This window comes from Phyllostomus hastatus, unplaced genomic scaffold (assembly GCF_019186645.2).
Source record: "Phyllostomus hastatus isolate PE091 unplaced genomic scaffold, TTU_PhHast_1.1 phas_contig_58, whole genome shotgun sequence".
Taxonomy (NCBI): Eukaryota; Metazoa; Chordata; class Mammalia; order Chiroptera; family Phyllostomidae; genus Phyllostomus; species Phyllostomus hastatus.
Window position 1 is genome coordinate 56620011 of NW_025333916.1, and position 19091 is coordinate 56639101.

At 48.3% G+C, this 19091-nt stretch overlaps 1 protein-coding gene across 1 annotated transcript in view; it reads left to right on the forward strand.

The window, feature by feature from the left end:
* Positions 1-19091, forward strand: part of WDR70 (WD repeat domain 70) — a 228920-nt gene that overhangs the window by 167907 nt on the left and 41922 nt on the right. The window contains exons 11-12 of the mRNA XM_045848124.1: positions 15346-15445; positions 18691-18775. Coding sequence (XP_045704080.1) covers positions 15346-15445; positions 18691-18775 — 185 coding nt within the window. The remainder of the gene's footprint in view (positions 1-15345; positions 15446-18690; positions 18776-19091) is intronic.

Sequence of the window (19091 nt, forward strand, 5' to 3'; positions counted from 1 at the left end):
ACTTTTTTATTTTTATGTTTTTATTGCGTCATAAGAGATGTCATAAGTTTTAAAGAGATGTAAAGAGCAGGGAAGAGGATGTGTTTGTGGCTCGTGACTTTATATGACAGTCGTCGTGTTTTCATGGTGGATCGTGTAAGCTCATCCGTACATCGCCTTCCTAACCAAATTGTCCAGAATCAGAGGAGAGATGTCATGCAGTTTGTGATGATTTCCCCCCTGGCTTCTAGTCGCCCTCTCCTTCATGTCCGTGCAGCTACTGGACGACGACTCCATCTGAACGGCAGGTCTGGTGCTTTTGTCTTCCGCTCGTGACCCCGCAACACCTCGTTTCCACCCCTTCCTGTTTTAGGAGCGTTCCGAGTCTCCCACTTTACAAAATGGGAGGTCTTGTTCCAAGCGAGACTTCTTTCGAAGGGTCGTTGTGACTTACAGAACCGGCCTGCATCCCTCGTGCACCTGCAGCCGACGACACTCACCGTCTCTGCTCCACGCGGAGGCTCCAGAGGATAACCCACCAGCACGCGGGCCGTGTCTGTGTTCAGGGACCAGTCTTCTCCAGGCACCTGCTGCACAGGCACAGAAGCAGATGAGTGGTTTCAGCCCCGGCTGCCAGGGGAACCGAGGGGTTGCCACAACAGCCGCGGCAAACAACCCCCCAAGTCCCCAACAAGCATCAACTCACGCTACTGGAAAATCAAAACGAGTCAAGGACCGCGCACTTTGGAATCTTGACCTTAGCTCTGTCCTCCACATCCCTGTGTAGAGATTAGACTGTTTTCTGCAGCAACTGGGCCATCTTTACAAGAGTACATTTGAGATTCAGTCAGCTTTTGAAGGTTATGCATTGGAGATCCCTCTGGTCTCTCAGAAGTTGCTTTGTAGTGGAGTTGGATTATGCTCCCCTTGGAAGCCCGGCCTTTGACTGACATTGATGAGGTTGGCTCCAAGGAAACCCAGCATCCTCTTTGCCCTGGCGCCACTGGGCTCGCCACCCGCCTCCCCCCACTGCCCTTCCTCCCCCCGCCCCCTCTCCACCACCTCTCTATCCCTCACTTGAACTGGCTGCCAGAGTTCACAGACAGCTGGGCAGAGAGCGGCTAAATCTGCCCGGCTGCCCGGGAAGCTTGGCGGCCAGGCTGAGGGAAGGAAGCGTCGGCTCTCTTTGAAGGGCGGCTGCCAGCGAGTCTCAGGCAGCTGGACTTCAAAGGGGGCACCGCCGGGCTTTCCCTCCTGTCTCGGCAGGTCATTCCGTGGCGCTGTGCTTCCGGTGTTGGCACGGGGGCTCTCAAGTTCCTCTGCAATTAAAGAGCTGCAGTGAGAGCTGCACTTGTGTTCACATTTGGGTTTCTTATGTGGCATGGGCGGTCTGAGATCTTAACCCCTGTCACCCTGAACTTAACAGCAAAGCCGGAGGGAGAAAGGTAACACCACACGAAGGGCGGCTGAGGAGATCCACGCAGTTAGTGGGATTTCCTCGTGGCCAGTTGTAAGTTGTGTTACTTACCAAGTTTTAAATTACTCCAGGGACTCGTGGTGTGATCAGTGAAGGCTGATCCGCCTGTGCTTCTGGGCTGAGTGTAGCTAGGGGCCTGGACTTGTGTTTAGCTGTGGACGACGGTTCTGTTTCCAGACACTCGTGTAGGGCCCCCCCACCACTCCACACTTCACTCTTGCCACACTTCTGCGCCTTTTACCTCCCCATTCCGCTGGCGGTCGGGGAAGGGCCTGGCCTGGGCAGGAAGGAGCGAGGGTGTGGCAGAGCGCAGGCCTGGGCCTAGGTGCGAACGGGGGTCAGAGCAGAGGGGGCCCGAAAGCAGAAGAGCTGTGAGTACACGCGTGTGCACTGCTGGTTAAGAGTGCAGGCCCTGGGGCCAGGTCGCCTGGGTTCAAATTCTGGCTCTGCCGCTCACCGGCCACCTGACCTGGGGCAAGGAGCCTTCTCCTTCTGCACCTCCATGCCCTCCGTGGAAAGTGAGGATAACAATAATACTTCCTCAGGGCATCGGCAGATTCAAGGGGTTAACGTGTACCTTGTACTTAGGACAGTGTGTGTCGCCCCTAGTGTACGCTCAGTGAGTGTTAGCTGTTGTCATGCCCCAGAGCCCACTGCCTGGGACTGGAGGGGTGTGACAGGTGACTGGCTGGCGACTTTTCCTGCTCGTGCATGGATGAAAGACTGCTCGCGTCTGCCTTAGGTGGGATTTGTAATAACATTCTTTTTTCAGAAGTTCTTAATAATGTTAAAAAAACGTGTTACGTAGCTTAAGGGAGAAAAAAGTTGTTTCCTGTTCATTTTGGGCCATCACTGTAATAATCTTCACAAATCTGAAAGAAGTCTGGTAAAGCATGGTAGTGTGTGTGCACTCACATGTGCGTGTATTATACACATGTAAAACACATATAACTGTGCCCTAATCCACACACGGAAAATAATACAGGTAATAGAGGTGCTTTACTGAGGCGCAGTTCCTGAAGTTAGGATCAAGGTTTGGATATTCGCTGTGACAATTTCCTAGTCCTGTGTCCTTGGGTCGGTCACCTCTCTAAGGCTCAGTTTTCTGTTCCTGAAATGACAGAATAGTTACACGCCTCAGGAAGCTCGTTTTAAGAATGGGCTTAGGAGAGGAGTGTTTCACGGCACTAAGCAGTACCATGTCACGGCAATAAGTGTGCCTTTCTCATTATCACCGCTGTTACCACTGCTGTTGGTGACATAGTTGAAATTATTATTGAAGGCTTTAGTTGTGTGACAGTGACTTTACAGGCGGAGTGTTTTTTCCTGAGCTCTCTGTCCTCTCTAGATCGGAGGTCAGTAAACCGCGGGCCGGCCCAGCCTGCCGCCTCTTTTTGTGGATAAGTCACGTTGGAGCGCATGTCCGCCCCTCTGTTTACGTGCTGCGTGCGGCTGCTCTCACACTGCAGCAGCGCGAGTGAGTGGCCTAGGCGTTTCCTGCCTGCCCTTCCCAGAGAACGTTTACTGATCCTTACTCTGAAGTCGTGTTTCCCCAAAGTCCAGAAAACAGTTTTCCCTGTGTCCAGTAAGGACTAGCTGGAACAAACGAAAAAAGGTTCCAGAGTCAAGTAAGCTTTGGAAAGGTTAAAGAGCTTGATTTATCCTGGGACTACTATTGGAGAGACTCGGCCTTGTACTATACTGATGTGCTTTGTGAATCTTCAAGACAAGGCCATGGTATGCAAATGAACTCTAGTTTCCCAGACTCACTTGGCTGCAGAAAGACGCCCCCCTCTGCCACCCCACCCCTGGATGGGATGATGTTACACAAAACATCCTCTGGGAAAGCCTGCGTTGGGCTGTCTCTCTGGAAGGATTTTCTTCTTAGATCATTCCTCTTGGTGATTTAGGTGATGTGCTCATTTGGAAACCCACAGAACATCACAGGAGATTCTGTGTAACCTCATTTTATCCCCACAAGAAAATGATATTTTCTTTAAAACCAGAGCAGCAAAACATACCAGGTAATAACGTGCCCATGTTTACATGATTCTCTATGATGTCTAAAGATTATAAAGGAGTATGAAAGTTCAGGGTTTTATTTCATGCCTTCCTGAAAGTCCATAGCTGTGGGTCTTCTGTAGGCCTGTAAGATTTTTTACACCTAAATTTCTGGAGCATAGCCCCACAGCGCCTAACTAGTACACCGGCCGATCTCAGCTGGGGTTTACGAGAAGAAAGATGAATGCGAGGGGAACTTGCGCCTTCGCCATCAGGGGTCTGTTTTACAGACTGAAGTAAACACCTTGAATTTCAAGTGGCAGGCACATGGGGAGCCAGAAGATTCCCGGGCAGTGGCGTCATGCTCAGCCTGTGACTCACACATCTCGGTGGCTGAGCTTCCACTGCAGCTGCAGCGTCCAGCTGGTCACCAGAGAGCCCTAGGTAGTCACACACTGCCGTCGCCAGGTTTGAGGTGACCAAGCAGGCATGTCATTGCAACATTGTCTAGTTACAAATGAAGGCTGGGCTCTCTCTTGGCCAAACACAGTGGGGAAATAAATGCTAAGTCATAGCTGTTTTCTGATATCACGGACTCACAAAGTGAACCCAAGCTAAGGCTGGAGAACTCTGCTAGAGAGTTCATCTCTCGTCATAAATAAATGCTCCTGTCTGTCTGGGTCGCTCTCTGTGTTGGTCCCTCTCTGTCTCTGACCTGGGAGCTTCCCGTATGGCAGAGGCCAATTCTCAGTCATCCGATGCCCTCTAAACTTGGCTTTAAGTTGATGCAGTAAATGTTTTATGAAAGAGTAAAGGGTTTCAACATGCTTCTCCCCCTTTCCCGACCTGTATGTCATTTGAAGAAAATTCCATGTTCTCTCTCCCTTTATATATCTCAGTGTGGCCTGTGTAACGGATCCTCAGTAAACGTGCTTGATGTTGGAAACGTGAATCCTAAAAATTCAGCGCCACACTTTTATGGGGGATGATGAATAGAGTTTTCAGAAACCTCTGTCAGATATCATTTCTTTTTTCTCTAAGTGATTTCTTTTAAAAAAAAAAAGGGAAGCGAGAGAAGGAGGGAGCGGGGAGAGAGAAGAAAAGAAGGAGGGAAGGGGAAAACATCTTGGCTGGAATAACAATGATCTTTTTTTAAATGGTTAGAAACTTGGATAACTGTCAGCCTACTATGAAATATATGGTTTCCTTGAAACATGCTCAGAAGTCCAGAGTTTCATTTGCTGTATTTATTAAGGACGCTCCTCTCATAGCACCGTGATACGTGATGCGTAACACACCTCACTGTGCTCCCAAACTCATTGGGGTTCTTGGAGTTCAGACGACGTGCCTGGGAAAGGAGGGATCTGAGGCCAACCTACTTGAAGGAAAGATCAGAAATGTGGGGACAGAGCTTTCATCTCAGTACCATAAAGAAAAGCAACTTAAACGCAATTCTCCCTTCCATGTTTCCAAGCGTTTTCTTCTCTCATTCCAATGTTGTCTGCTGGAATCCTTGGTGTCAAAGAATATATAGAAGAAATGGCTGTTATCAATGATCCTAAAGTATCATCTGACTTATAATAGGGACAAACACTCACATAATGTTTCCTATCTGTCAGGCACTATTCCCATTCTTTATACGTTGCATCAGTTAACTTCTGCCGCATAAGAAACTACCCTAAAACTTAGTAGCTTAAAACAACAAACGTTTATTATTTTTCATAATACTGTAGGTCAGTTGGGCAGTACTTCTGGCCTGAACTGGCTTGGCTGATTTCTCCTGGGTTCTTGGTTGCATCTGCGGTTACCTAACAGCAGGGATAGATGGTCTGGGGGGCCTCACCCACATGTCTGCTATTGGCCGGGTGTCAGCTGGTGCTATGGGGATGACTGGGCACATGACTCTGGTTGCCTAGGAAGCTAGCTCATGCTCTTCCACAAGGTGGCTGGGTTCCAAAAGCAGCAAGAGAGGAAGTCCAGATGTACATGCCTTTACAGTTCCCTGCTATGTCCTGTTTGCTAATGTCCTCTGCTGTTAGGGATGCTAAGAGGCAGATGCTAAGGCAGCATTAGGTTCATAAGAGATTTATTGTCAAAACTCCTGTAAGAGAACAGTGGGTGGGGACCCATTGGAGGCCAGGAGTGTCAGATGGTAATGCAAGTCGGACCCCTGTGAGGGAAAGAGGGAGGGAAGGAAGGAAGGAAGAGGGGTTGGCTAGGAAGGTTCCAAGGCTGCCACCCAGTTCTGAGAAAGCTTTGGCCAGACCAATGGGAAGTCCTCGAGCAAAATCGTGCAAGGCTTTACTGATGTGCTCTGGCTGTGCCGCCCCACTCAGCGCAGCACGACAGTTCTGGCTGCTTACGTCTGTAGCAACAATCCCTTTGTGCAAGGACCGGAAGTGTTGTCCCACTGAGTAGCCCAGTGTTTTCTCTGAAGAATCTGGCTACCTCTGTAGTCATTAGGCTGTTCTCTGAAATGAGGCTGAAATGGGGAAATAGAGTAAAGGATCATGTCTCTTTATTGGGGTGATCAGCCTTAGCCCCTGCTCCCCCATTTCTCTCTCTGATTGTAGACATTAAGCAGTACCTTTGTGGTCTGCCCATCTCTCCTGCCCTTAGGAAAGCCATCTCCACCACTCGCTACACATCAAGTCCCCTTGCTATACAAGGGGGCTCTCTGACCTGGTCAGTCATTACTAGTTGTAGCCTTTTGGCTTCTAGCGACTGAACACCGCAACCTGGATTTCATTCCTTCAGGCCTCATCTTACGCATGGACGTGCATGGCCTGGCAGTGACATTAGTCTGGGACTGCAGAGGAGAGCTGCCGCTGAACTTCTTGGCGACGCTGGCTCCCTCTGCCCGGTGCGTTCCTGGTGGCCTTGGCGAATGGTATTTTCTCTGGGCCCTCCCATGGAAAATAATGTTCTGTGTTTTGTGGCTTGACACAGTATATGCATTCCAGCATGCCCACGTCCCCCAGTCTGCCTCCTCCTCTCTCTGTCCTCTGCCCGGGCCATGGGGGGTTTTTATTTTATTCAGCATTGGCTATCACTCTTCCAGGCCTCTAAGAGCACCCTAGCAGCAGGTTTTCTCCATCCCCTGGTGTCCTGTTCAAAAATGTATCCCCAAATTAATGACTCCTGCTTATCTAGTCTTATATCGAAGCCTCCTTGATTAAGCATCTTCAAAATCTACAGCTCAAGGTACTTCATGGCTCCTGCCAGGAGCTGCTAGCTAGTTCTTGCATCCCTGTTGGTGTGTAATGTCTCTCCTCCCTTATGGGGCCCAGCCACTTCCCCAGCTGAGTGATGCTTGGTTTCCACCAGAGTTATTGCCCTCGCAGCCAGGAGGTAGGGGTGCGCCCTGAAAGAAGGTATCCACTGCCTTGTGGGGGTGGGAGAGTGTAGCATCTTCTAGCACAAGGGAAGTTCTAGCTCTGACTAGGCAGGGCTGGGCCAGCTCTGGAAGCTGTGGGTGTTCCAGGGGGTCCACAGATCCAGCATGTGTGGGCTCCCATCCAAGCATCTTCTCTTATGTTTCAGGATCTCAGGCTTTCCCAGCCACGGCCCCGACCTTAGAATACCAGACCTGCCTTGGCTGAGCATTCCAGTGTCTTTGGAGCTCTATAAATCTAACCACCAGGTCTGTTCCGTTTGCTGCTCAGCTGTGTCTGCTCTTCCACTGCGGCAGATGGAAGGGCCTCTGTGGAAGCAGCTGAAGTGGCCCTCTGGTCCTCCCACGTGGTCTTTAACTATTAGAGGCCCTCAGATTCTCTTTATCCCCCTGCAGGTATCCAGCCGACTTAGCAGTAACCAGCCAACCTTACTTCCTCTGCCATTGTTCCTCCCGTGTCTTTTAAATGCCTACAACATTGTACCGACGAGGACATTCCTCTGCACCAGGAGGTTTCCTCCAGTCGCCTCCGGTGAAATCTGCAGCAGTTGGACCACTATCAAGTGCTGGAGTGTACCTGCGCTCCATGTCCCTCTCGGGACTGCCAGGTGGCCCCAGGTTCTCTTCCGACCACGTGGGTTGCACTGGCCTGGGTCCTCTGAGAAGCAGGCACCAAGAGAGAGTTCACGTGGAAGGGGAAAGGCCTGTGAGGGGAAACGGGGAGGGCCCTAGAAGCAGGAGAGAGTCACAGCAAGATGCAGGCACACCCTTAGGAAAGAGAGGGGAAAGAAAGGAGGGTTAAATGTCCATCCACTGACGAGTGGATAAGTACCATGTGGTGCACCCATACAGTGGAATGTTACTTGGCAATAACAAGAAATGAGGTACTGATACTTGCTACAACACGGATGGACCTCAGAAACATTATGCTGAGTGAAAGAAGCCGCTCACAAACGGTAACGTGGTATGATTTCATGTACGTTCAGGCTGGCAAATATATGGACACAGAAACTAGACTAATGGTTGCTTAGGGCTGAGGGGTTGGGGGCAAATGGGGAGTGGTTGCTAATGTCTGTGAAGTTTCTTTTTGGGGTGATAGAAATGTTCTAAAATCGATTGTGGTGATGTTCGCTCCACTCTCGGAAAATACTAAAAAACATTGACTCCACACTTTAAATGGGCAGATTCCATGGCGTGTAAATGGTATTTTCATTCAAAACCGTTACATTAAAAGAAAAGAAGGAAAAGGGGGGCTGTGCACGAGGAGTCTCAGACCATGGCTCAGTGCCAAGGCGGTTTCAGTCAGGCCGATTGGGGGCCTTTGTCCCCTGTGCTCGCTCATCGCTGGGAGCAGCCCTGGCAAGGCCCCGCGCAGGCGCAGAGGCGGTAGGAGTGCCGGTCAGTTGTACTTTCCCCAGTGGGCGATCTGGGAGGCACCCACGCACGTCTCCGTGTCCTGTGAGCCAATGTAAGTCACACGTCCTAGACTTAGGGTGTAGAGAAAGAGGCACCACATCTTGCTGAAAAGAACAGCAAAGTTCTATTGCAAAGGACTGTGCCACACTTGCGTCAATCAACTCACTAAGTTCTCCCAGCAGCTTATGAAGTATGCACTACTATTACTCTCACTCAGTAGATGGCCTGGGGGTGCATAGGGGGATTAACTAGCCCAAGATCATATAGATGGTAAGTGGAGGAGCCTGGATTTGAACTTGTCAGTTTGGCTCCACAGTCTGTGCTCTTTGTGTTATGCCATATTTTCATGCAATATATTAACCTGAATATCATTATGAAACATTTGAGAATCAATTGGAGAGCTTTCAATGTCTATACTAAAATGAAGTTTTCATGGGAATAGGGAGTCCGAGTTCCTGTACTTTTGTGTACATTATCCTCCTTATCTTTACTCTAAGTCTCCGAAATTAGACAGGAGGAATTATATCCAGCCTAGACCTATATTTCTTTCATTTTTTAATCCTGATACTTAAAAAAATCTCAGCATATTTTTAATCCTAGTATAGTAAGTAACCTTAATATGTGATTGAAAATGCAGAATTGATTGGAATTGCTTGGTTATCACTAAGCTTGAAATGAAAATAAAAACTTATGAAAGAGAAGGAAAATTTATATCAACTGAGGGGGTCCTAGGAAGGGATTTGAGAAGACAATCCAATGTTATTACCCCTCGTTTGCTAGAGAACCTGGCATTGGCTCCGTCTTGTTCTTGGAGTTTACATTTTTGTAGCTGACTGTAGTTCAGCAGCTTTCTGAGAGGAGGTGCCCACTGCAGACTTCGTGAATCTGCGGTTGGGCACAAGGCAGGGAGACTGTCCATCCAATATAGCTCCGTTCTCGGGGCGTTGGCGAGAAAGGGAGGGGTGGGGCAGTGTGTAGAGCATGCTACGTAAAGATTAATAAACTCGGAAACAGAAAGATTAAGTAATTTGACCAGGTTCAGACTAAAATGCAGTAAGTTGAAATTTTAGGTTAATTTGGCTTGGCTCTAGAACCAGGATTCTTTCCTTGGATTTTTCTCTATCTTCAGCCTAGCAATTCCTTTAAATTCTTTCACTTAAAATAGTTTGTTCCATGGTTTCTCTTAATTACAAAACATATTTGTGTCACTTTGAGGGCTGTCTGTCCTCTTCACTGGTAAACACACACTAGAGCAACAGGAGGATATTGGGCTCTTGGCTGCCACCAGAGGGAAACCCACGGGCCATTGGTACCACAGAGAATGTTTGGGTGATCTGGGATTTCGGGCAATGAAAGGTTTTGAATTTTAGGAAGTAACAGACATTGTAGAATATTTTTTAAAAATACAGTTAAGACTTTGGGGAAGACATGATATTTTTCTGGGAGAGTTTGGCAGACTGCATTAGAGAAGAAACATGAGAATTCGCACAGCCACAGAAGGCAGGGCCGGGACTCTCAAGTAGGTGTAAGAAGGAGGGCGTCTTGGACCAAGTTTAAGAAAGGCATTCCCAGGTGGAGCCACCTGAAATGGGCTGGTGTTGCTTGTTACGTGGTGAGTTCTGTACTGCCAGAGGCTCCATAACCCTCTGCGGAGAAGGGACATGGGGATGCTGTTACCGGTTGTGAGTTTGTACTGCGTGATCTCAGAGAGGGCTTTTAAAACGCTAGGTTTTTGTGTTTGCATTTTCCATCACTGTGCATATTTGAGACTCGATACTCCCCAAATCATGACATAAGGCACTCCCGTAAATAGGAAACCAATATAAAGGAGCTAATAACTCAGCTTCCCTGAAGAACGATGTTCTTTGCCCTGGATGATTATAAAAACAGGTGAAGGAGAAGGTGCGGTTTCAGGTTCCCACGTTAAGGCAGAAGTGGTTTTCCGTCAGGGCGACTGCGTTAGAAGTGCGAGGGTCTTCGTCAGCGTGGACTGTTCGGTGTTGATGTGCTGTGCACGTTTGAGACACCCTCTGGCCATCTACTTGATTTCATTGGAATCAACTTTTGTTACTGCTTCAAGGCAAGTCAACAACAGCAGAGCACTTTTGACACACGTTTTGTGAGCCGTCTGTCTCAGTTGGAGACCTCGTCCTCTTCATTTCATTAGGTCCTCTGAAAAAGGGGACAGATTAGATTATTTTGAGTGCAGTCTTTCCCTGCCCTTGCAGTATTAACTATCAGTGTGCAGGCATTTGTTGTGACTCTAAAGGGGGTTGTGCTAAGATGTAAGTCTGGGCAGTGGTAGAAAAACTCCACAGGAAGTTGCAAGGACGGGCTGGGTTTTATTTTTGTGTCATATAGTCACTCTTTCTACATTATAAACAATGAATTGTAAAACCTTCGGAACCCCCAGCCTCCAGAATGGCCCTTTAAAGTAGTACTGACATGAGGTGACATCAAAGTGTGGCAGACGAATGTCTGGTAGAGTCCTCTCTTACTAGATGAAGGCAAAGTCACGTTTGATCAAAATCCCTTTTGTGCATTCAGTTCATCATACTGAATTTACAGTCACCTGTCAGATCCAACAGAAGCTTTTCCTAACTTTTGCAATGGATCACTTTTCCTTTACTTGATCACCACGTGGTGTTTTTCTTTAAACGCTAGGACCTAAAATCAGTACAGTAGGAAGCACAGGGAAGCAAGATACACAAGGGGAGCGGCAGCTTCCCAGCCCATCTCGTCTCCCCTCCCGCCCCCGGAGCCAGAGGGATGGGACTGGATGTCAGGAGGGGCCGACCCCTGACTCCCGCCCGGGGTGAAGTTTTCACGATAGGACTCCTTTGGCGTCTACACCTTTAAGGTTCTCGCTCCCACTTTACTGGTTCATGTGCATATATACCTCTCTATGTACATGTGCATTTATATTTTTGAATGTTGACGTTCAAGATCTGTTCTGTCCTACTACTAATAAAAGGTACATATTGATCCACTAGTCAAATTATAAAATATTATCTACTTGCCAGGGTTTTCCCTTAAGAATCATGTTGTGGTAAGTGACCTTAGCAATCATCTAGCTCAATCACTTAGTTTATAGCAGGCTGAATTATGATCTGGAAAGGCTAAGTAATTTTCCCCTGGTGACACTGCGAGTTTTTGACTGAATTAAGTGTGGGTTTCATATCTCCTGGCCCTGGCCCAGTGCTCCCTTTAAAAAAAAAAATATATATATATATATATATATATATATATATATATATATATTTATTTATTTATTTATTTATTTATTTATTTATTTATTTATTTTTAGAGAGAGGGGAAGGGAGGGAGAAAGAGGGGAGAAACATTGATGTGGGAGACAAACATCAATTGGTTGCCTCTCACATGCCCTCGGGGGACGGGCGGTGGGGTCCTGGCAGGGTCCTGGCTGGCAGCCCAGGCTTGTGCCCTGACCAGGAGTCAAATCGGGGACTTTTCAGTTTACAGGACAATGCCCCACCCACTGAGCCACACTGGCCAGGGCTCAGGGCCCAGTGCTCTCTTTATGATACCACGTTGCCTTACCACTTGCAAAATGTGGGTCTTCCTTCTGTTTAGATGTGGATTTGTACTTACTAGCATTAAAAGCAAAACATTGAAAACAAATTTTTAAAAAAGAACTAAGTTAATTTCACCGAGCGGCCGAATTTAACTATAGGACTCTTTGGTACTGTTACTGCTGCAATGTCTTCCAAAAGCTTTTTTTTTAGGTTTTGGTGGTTTATGACTTCGATGAAATATAACGAGGTGGCAAATTTTTCTTGCTGAGGTTGGTAGCAGAGTTTTGTTTTTCCAAGGGACAAAAGGTTTCCAACCTACCCTCCACATGTGTGCGGCCACTGTGCTGGGAAAACCCCTTAGCAGCTCCCGTTCGCCTTCAGGATGGAATCCAAGCCCTCAGCCTGGCCCCCGAGGCCCCCGGTGGTCCCAGCCCTGCCCGCCTTCTCCCTGCCTCTCCTCCCCTCCGGCTGGGGGTGACCTCTTCGTGCTTCCAGTGCACCCAGCTCTTTTATCTCAGGGCCTTTCGATAGGCAAGTGTTAGTTTCCCATTTTTAACAAATCACCACCGCAAATTTAGTGACTTAAAAGATACCAGTTTGTTATTTTAAAGTTTCTGTAGATAAGCAGTCTGGCACGGTGTGGTTCGGTTCTCTTCTTAGGGTGTCAGCAGGCTGACTGAAATCACAGCGCTGGTCCGGGCTGCGGCTCTCGTTCGGGGGCGGGGTCCTCTCTCCAGCTCACTGGTTGTTGGCAGGAGCAAGAGCTCTCCGTTCCTCGACACATCTTTAAGTCAACACTGACATGTCAAGCACTTCCCAACTTGAGTTTTTCTGATTTGCTCCTCTCATTGGCTTCCCCTTCTGTCCTCAGCCAGCAGGAAGTTCTTTTAAGGAGTCGCGTGACTACTTCAGTCCCACCTGGTTACTCCAGGAGAAACCTCCCTGTTCTAAGGTCAGCTGATTGGTAACCTTGATTATACCTGCGGAGTCCCTTTGGCCGCGTCGAGTAACATATCCATGGGCATTATTACACCAGGGGCCAGAGGGTGTGGGGGTCGAAACCCTGCCTGCCACAATGCAGTGCTCGGGACGGGGGTGCTGTCCCCTGTGCCCGTGTCTTGCTGCTTTGTCCTCTGGCTCTTACTCCGTCCACTGGGCCTCCGATTTCCTTCTGCCCCTGTTTGCCCCGGTTCCCAAGGGGGGGATTGGAACCTCTCTTCAGTGCTCAGGGATTTCTCTGTACTTCCCCAGTGTCACTTTGTCACTTTGTCAAAGTGACCACCTGTCACTGTGTGCACTCATCCATATCCTTTCAGGGGACTGTCGGTCAGCTCTGTGGGGAGAAGGCATGTTTGTCTGGGCCTCTCTGTGTTTCCCTGCTGAACTTGGTGTCCGCCATGCAGTTGATAGCTAATTTTTTTAAAAAAGGGTAAATCAGTGAATTAGTTGTATCTGTGAAAGGCAGAAGCCTGATAATTGTCTTTGATACGAATTTCTAAAAGTGTGACCCAGAGGAAGAAAGAGGACAATTTCAACTCAGTATAGACAAATTATTTAAAACAAACAAACAAACAGCCCCGGCTGTGTAGCTCCATTGGCTGGAATGTCATCCTGTGCACCAAAAGGCTGTGGGCTCCATCCCTGGTCAGGGCGTGTGCAAGAAAGGGACCTCCCCAAACAAATGGAATTATCTTCTGGAGGGCAGGCCCCTTGTAGTACAGCCTTCCTTCACTGGATGAGTGTTCTAGGAACCCAGCTGTATCAGTGCACCAGCTGGCGTTGTTGTGAGAGGCTGCATTCAGCTTCAGTGAAGTTTTTTTTGAAGACTCTTTCAACACATTTACTTGTTTCATGGTGGGTGAGTTATGAGCACACCTGCCCGCACTGCACTGAGTGTTCAGCAGTTTTTGACTAAAAACAGCCTGACCCCGGTGCCCCACCTCCCTATTCGCCGGTTCTTGCCCTGAGCAATTTTTTTCCCCAGACTAAAGAAGTCCTCCAAGGGGAACACTTTGCCAATGTGAAAAGGTAAAACGAAAAATGGTAGAAGCACTAAAATGCATCAACACTGATGAGTTCAAAAACTGTTCCGAGCAGTAGAAAAAGTCTCACTAGGTGTATTGCATCAGATGGAGAGTACTTTGAAGGTGACTGAAGTTTAAACATGTAGGAATAAATACACAATTTTTTATGAATTCCAAGTTTTGGGGGGAGTCCCTCCTCATACCTGGGTTGTGGGTTTGATCCCCAGTTGGCCAGTCGATGTTTCTCCCTCTTTCTCTCTCTCTCTCCTTCCCCTCGTCGCCTTCTCTCTCTAAGATCAATGAAAACAAATCCTCGGAGGAGGCCTAAGAGAGGAGCCTGCCTGCGTTTGTGAGGCAGTGTACTCTTCCTTCCTGGGTGCTTTTAGAGGGAAGCTCCGCGGTGGGCTGTCGGTGATGCTGTTGGGAGGCTGGCGGGCGTGAGCCGCCTTGTGAGGTGTTCTCTGTTTCTGTGGGACCAGTGGAGAGGGCCGGCCTGTGTCCTTCTGCCTGGGACTCCAGGGAGAGACCCACATGTTTCCATCACTAGCAGTGTCCCTGTGCGTTCACTGTGGAGGTAGCCAGCCTGGTGCATCTGGGACAGTTGACTCCCTACTGCGCTGGCCTGTGCTGGTCCCTGGCTCACACCTGAGTGGCCAGAGCAGTGTAGCAGAGCTGCTTTTTTATGAGTCTGTAACTGTGCACAAGCGACACTGGAGTTAAAAAGACCGTTGCCACCCATTAGCAGAGGAGGGTGACGCGGGGTTTAAGAGCAGGCCCTTCGCATCACGCTCCCAGCTCTACTGCTCGCTGGGTGAGGTGAGCGCCTGGGCTAGGTGCCCAGGTCTCTGCGCTTCAGTGAAATGGAGATGGTGGTGGAGAACCTGCCACGTGGAGCGATGGTGAGAATTAAACAGGGAAGAGTAAAGGATGCGGTGCCGAGGATGTAAGCGGCATTGTGAAAGGGCTGGCTGTCACCATCGTTGTCCCGTCATCCTTGATGCCACCCCCGCCACCACCGTCCTACGGGCACATCACAGGTGGTTTGGGGCCTGCGGCTGTGTGCGCGGCGTCTGTGTACCGGGCATGTGGGGTGTTTTCAACTTAGTGAGTGACACCCCGGTGTGGTTTTCACTTATGTTTACCCTCTCAGATAGCCATAGGGAACGGCTCGGATCATTACGTGACGTGCGTTGGTCGTAGAGCAGGAACACTAAATGCTGCGGTGTTCTTGAGCTGCTCAGAGCTTCTTACTAAGGCAGTCCGTCCGAAAACTGTCTTCCAGGAAGACTCACCTTACCTCTTTTTTTGTCTCTTATTAAAGCAATGGGATGTTTTTAAAAAGCCTTTTAAAACTTTTTCCCCCAGAATAAAGAAAACCATAATCAGGTGAAATTCATATTTTACATGTAGATAAACGTGTATCACTTTCTGGATGATAAAGTGAAATATTCTTGCCACAACAATGCTTGCATCTGACTCTGGAGGAGATGGTGACCCTTTGCTTGTCCCCTTGAACAGGTCCACCCGAAATTCCACTACAAGCAGGCCCACGACCCCGGCACGGACACTTCCTGCGTGACTTTCTCCTATGATGGCAACGTCCTTGCCACCCGCGGAGGTAGGTTAGACACTTCCTCCTTGAGGTGTTTCTGCGTGTGAAGCGATCGTATTTAACGCTGACAAATGCCGCTCTAATATCCTGGCACTGTGTAAAGCCAGCTGTGCTTTGGTTAACGTACCTTTACCAGTCTGATCTTTTTTCGTTAAAATGCATGCCCAACCTGGCAATATGCCTTTATTAAAAGGTCTCAAGTAAAACTTACAAAATCTGTACTTCTGTACCTAAGTTTTGGTTTTAGCTTCAAATTCCATCTGAGTTTGAAACCTCCAATTATGACTTTGCCTCTACCTGATGCAATTTTGTAGATGACAGCCTATATTTTTATACCATTTTATAATTTTGCATCTGGTATTTCAAAGTCTTCTCTTTGCTGACCATTGATTTTTTTCCCCCCAGTTCAAGCACTAACTCAATTCAGTTTTTATTTTTTATTTTATTATTTTTTTTCAATTCAGTTTTTAAAGAAAGTTGTATGCCTGGATGTTATTTTTTTATGGTTCCAGGGTTGTTTGTGATCGTATTGTAAGGCTACTTACCACACTCATACAGTGGAGCAGAGGTGGTTCCTGGTTGTTTCCTAAACCTTTCTCACATGGGTCAGCTGTGTGTTGGCAGAAAGAAATGAGAGAATGGTGAGGGCAGCTCAGGAGCAAAGCATCATGGGGAAGTATGGGAGGCGACCCAGGATCGCCAGGTAGGCTCGTTTGTGGGGACGGAAAGGCACTAGCAGGTAAGGAGGCTGGAGCCGTATTACGGACGGCCTTAACTACCACATAAAGGACTTTAGTCTTCGATCTGCAGGCCAAATTCATCTAGCAACGCTACATGTGGTCTTTCGTTCCCCTACACAGCTACTACGTGTTGAGTGCTACTCTGAGGCAGCACCGTGATGAGTATGTGCTGTGAATGTCAGAGACCGGGCTCCTTCCCTGGAAGAGCCGTCAGCCTGGTGCAGCGGGTGGAGGAGGCGGGGCACTGTCCTGCTTGTAGTGGAACTTCCGGCGCTGAAGCAGTCCGGGGCCTTTACCCTCCAGGACTACATGCAGAGGACGGCTCTCATTTGCATAATTAAACTAAACCGTAGCACGTGTACCTGGATTTCCTATTTATGGTGCACATGGCAAAGGTGGATACGTACAAAATATGTATTTTGGTCCTAAGGTGATTCTTAATTAAGACCGTATATACTTTTACTTACAAACAGTGGTTCTTACCCAGGCAGGGCCAGGGAGCGGTTGTCTCTGAATCCCCTGGGAAAGTTTCTCCAATGACAAATGCTCTACTGAGAAATCCTCACATTCAGTCTTGCATCTTCAGCATAATATACCCAAGTCTCCAAGGCAGAGACGGGAGAGGAGAGAGGAGAAGGGAATGTAGTTTGAAAATCCTTCCCAGAGGATCCTCCACGAGGCCAGCCCCCTGCACCTCACCGTCCCCCCGACCCCGGCCCCCTGAGGATAATCACTCCCTTAGGAGTGTAGGATGGATCCCATTTCAGCCAGTCACCTGGGTAGTGATTCGGACCTTCCCCTTCCACCCTGTAGCAGCTCCCGGGTAACACGTCGGCTGCCGTCCCAGCACCTGTACTGCGCTCCGTCGTTTTCCTTCCCGGGTGTGTGGAGTACGGCAGAGGAGGTCTACTCGGCAGAGTCCCCAGGATGGTGTGAGGCTCTCTGCCGGCTCCAGAACCCACCAGTTAGCTGAACTGTTTACCGGAGGTTAACGTTTTCTTACTGGTTGAGAATTGTGAGGGAGGCTCTGTAACCTTTTTTTAAGGCTAGAGCAGAAAGGTGAGTCTTACAAAGTTCTTCCGTTACAAGCAGGTCCCTAGTCCAGCCCACTGTGGACCAGTGCAGCTGCCCAAGCTGGGTCTCAGAGGCGGGGCCACTTGGGAGAGGGGGGTTTCTGCTGAACTCTCCACTCACCTCACTCGCACCTGTTGCTGATCCTTAGTGGACCCGAGGGGTGGAGGCAGGTCCCAGCTGCGGACGCTGGGGAGAAAGAACAGCGAAGACGCTCTGATTTGAGTGTTGGCTTTCGTCATGGTTAGGAATTAGGAGTTCTGCAGAAATGTAAAGAAGTGATTCTTAAAGGAATATTCACGACACTTGAACTAGCTTGGAGCAGTTGTGCTCCCCAGCAGAGTGAAGGACGACAGCCACAGAGACAGTTATGCTGGAGGGGCAGGGGTCCCCTGGCTCACCCTCATTGACCTTAATGGGCAGCATCACAGACACACTCGAGGGGGAAAGGATCTGCTCTGAACTGAGCCACTCTCAGCCGTGACGGTTGCTAAATTAATATCTTCCTAAAAAGTCAGGTTGTGCTCAAGCCGGCCGCAGGGGAACTCGCAGCTGCTCCGAAACCACTCTTCAGAGTCTGCTCTCCCGGGCCCCTTCCACCTCAGCTGCTGCATCAGTCCAGAAAGTAACTTCTAGAAGACCAGTTCGTTATTTATGCATCCTCTACTGGTCCCCCAAATAGTGCTTTCAAGCTCCCCAAACAGTTAAAAAATGTAAAACCTGCCTATGGGCATCTACTTTCCTCCCCTTGATTCCCCTTCTGATAGTTGCATGGGGGGAACCTCAAAATGGAATTTATTTACACAAAATTGTGTATTTAGTCTTACATGTTTAAACCCAGTCACCTGCAGAGTACTCCCCGTTCGATGTAATACGCCTGTTGAGACTTCTTTCCCTCGCTGCCAAAACAGTTTTTGGACACATCGATTTGGATGCCTTGTAGTTCTTCTGTCATTTTTTGTTTCACCTCTTCCACATTGGCCACACAGTTCTCTTTGAGGACTGTTTTCATCTGGGGAAACAGAAAAAAAAAAGTCACTGGGGGCGAGATCAGGTGAACAGGGAAGGTGGGGCATGGGGATCATACTGTTTTTGGTCAAAAACTGCTGAACGCTCAGCTTGGTGCAGGCAGGTGCGCTTATCAATCACCCATCATGAAACAGGCGAATGCATTGATGAAAGAGTCTTCAAAAAAGTTTCTCTGAAGCTGAACGCAGCCTCTCACAATGACACCAGCTGGTGCACTGAGACAGATGGGTTCCTAGAATACTCACCTAGCTTGAGGAGCTTGTACTACAAGGGGCCCACCCTCCAGAAGATAATTCCGGTTTTGGGGGGATCGCCCCTTGTATGCTAAGTTTAGCAAATTCCAAACGTGAAACTAGGTCTTATTGCACAATTCACTTTGTCTTTTTTTTCTCTTTCTTTTTTCTCTCTCAGGTGATGATACATTAAAACTGTGGGATATCCGGCAGTTTAATAAGCCACTGTTTTCAGCTTCAGGTCTTCCGACCATGTTCCCCATGTAAGTAGGACATTTTTAGGATTGGATAAGCATAAGAGAATGAAAAACAAATTTATTCACCTTAATGTTAGTTTATATCATACACCTTTTAGGTCTTCTCGAAAAGGGATTTGAAGAGTGTTTGAAATAGGTTTTTTGAAAAATACATTTCATTTTCCATTTTTATTTTGCACATTCTTAGACTTTAAAACTTTTTTTGAAGTTGAAATGGTATATTTTCATGTGTTTTTGTGTACACACACACACACACACACACACACACACACGAGGTCTGTCCAGGAAATGTCCAGCCATTGGTAGTGAACAGTTTGTACCA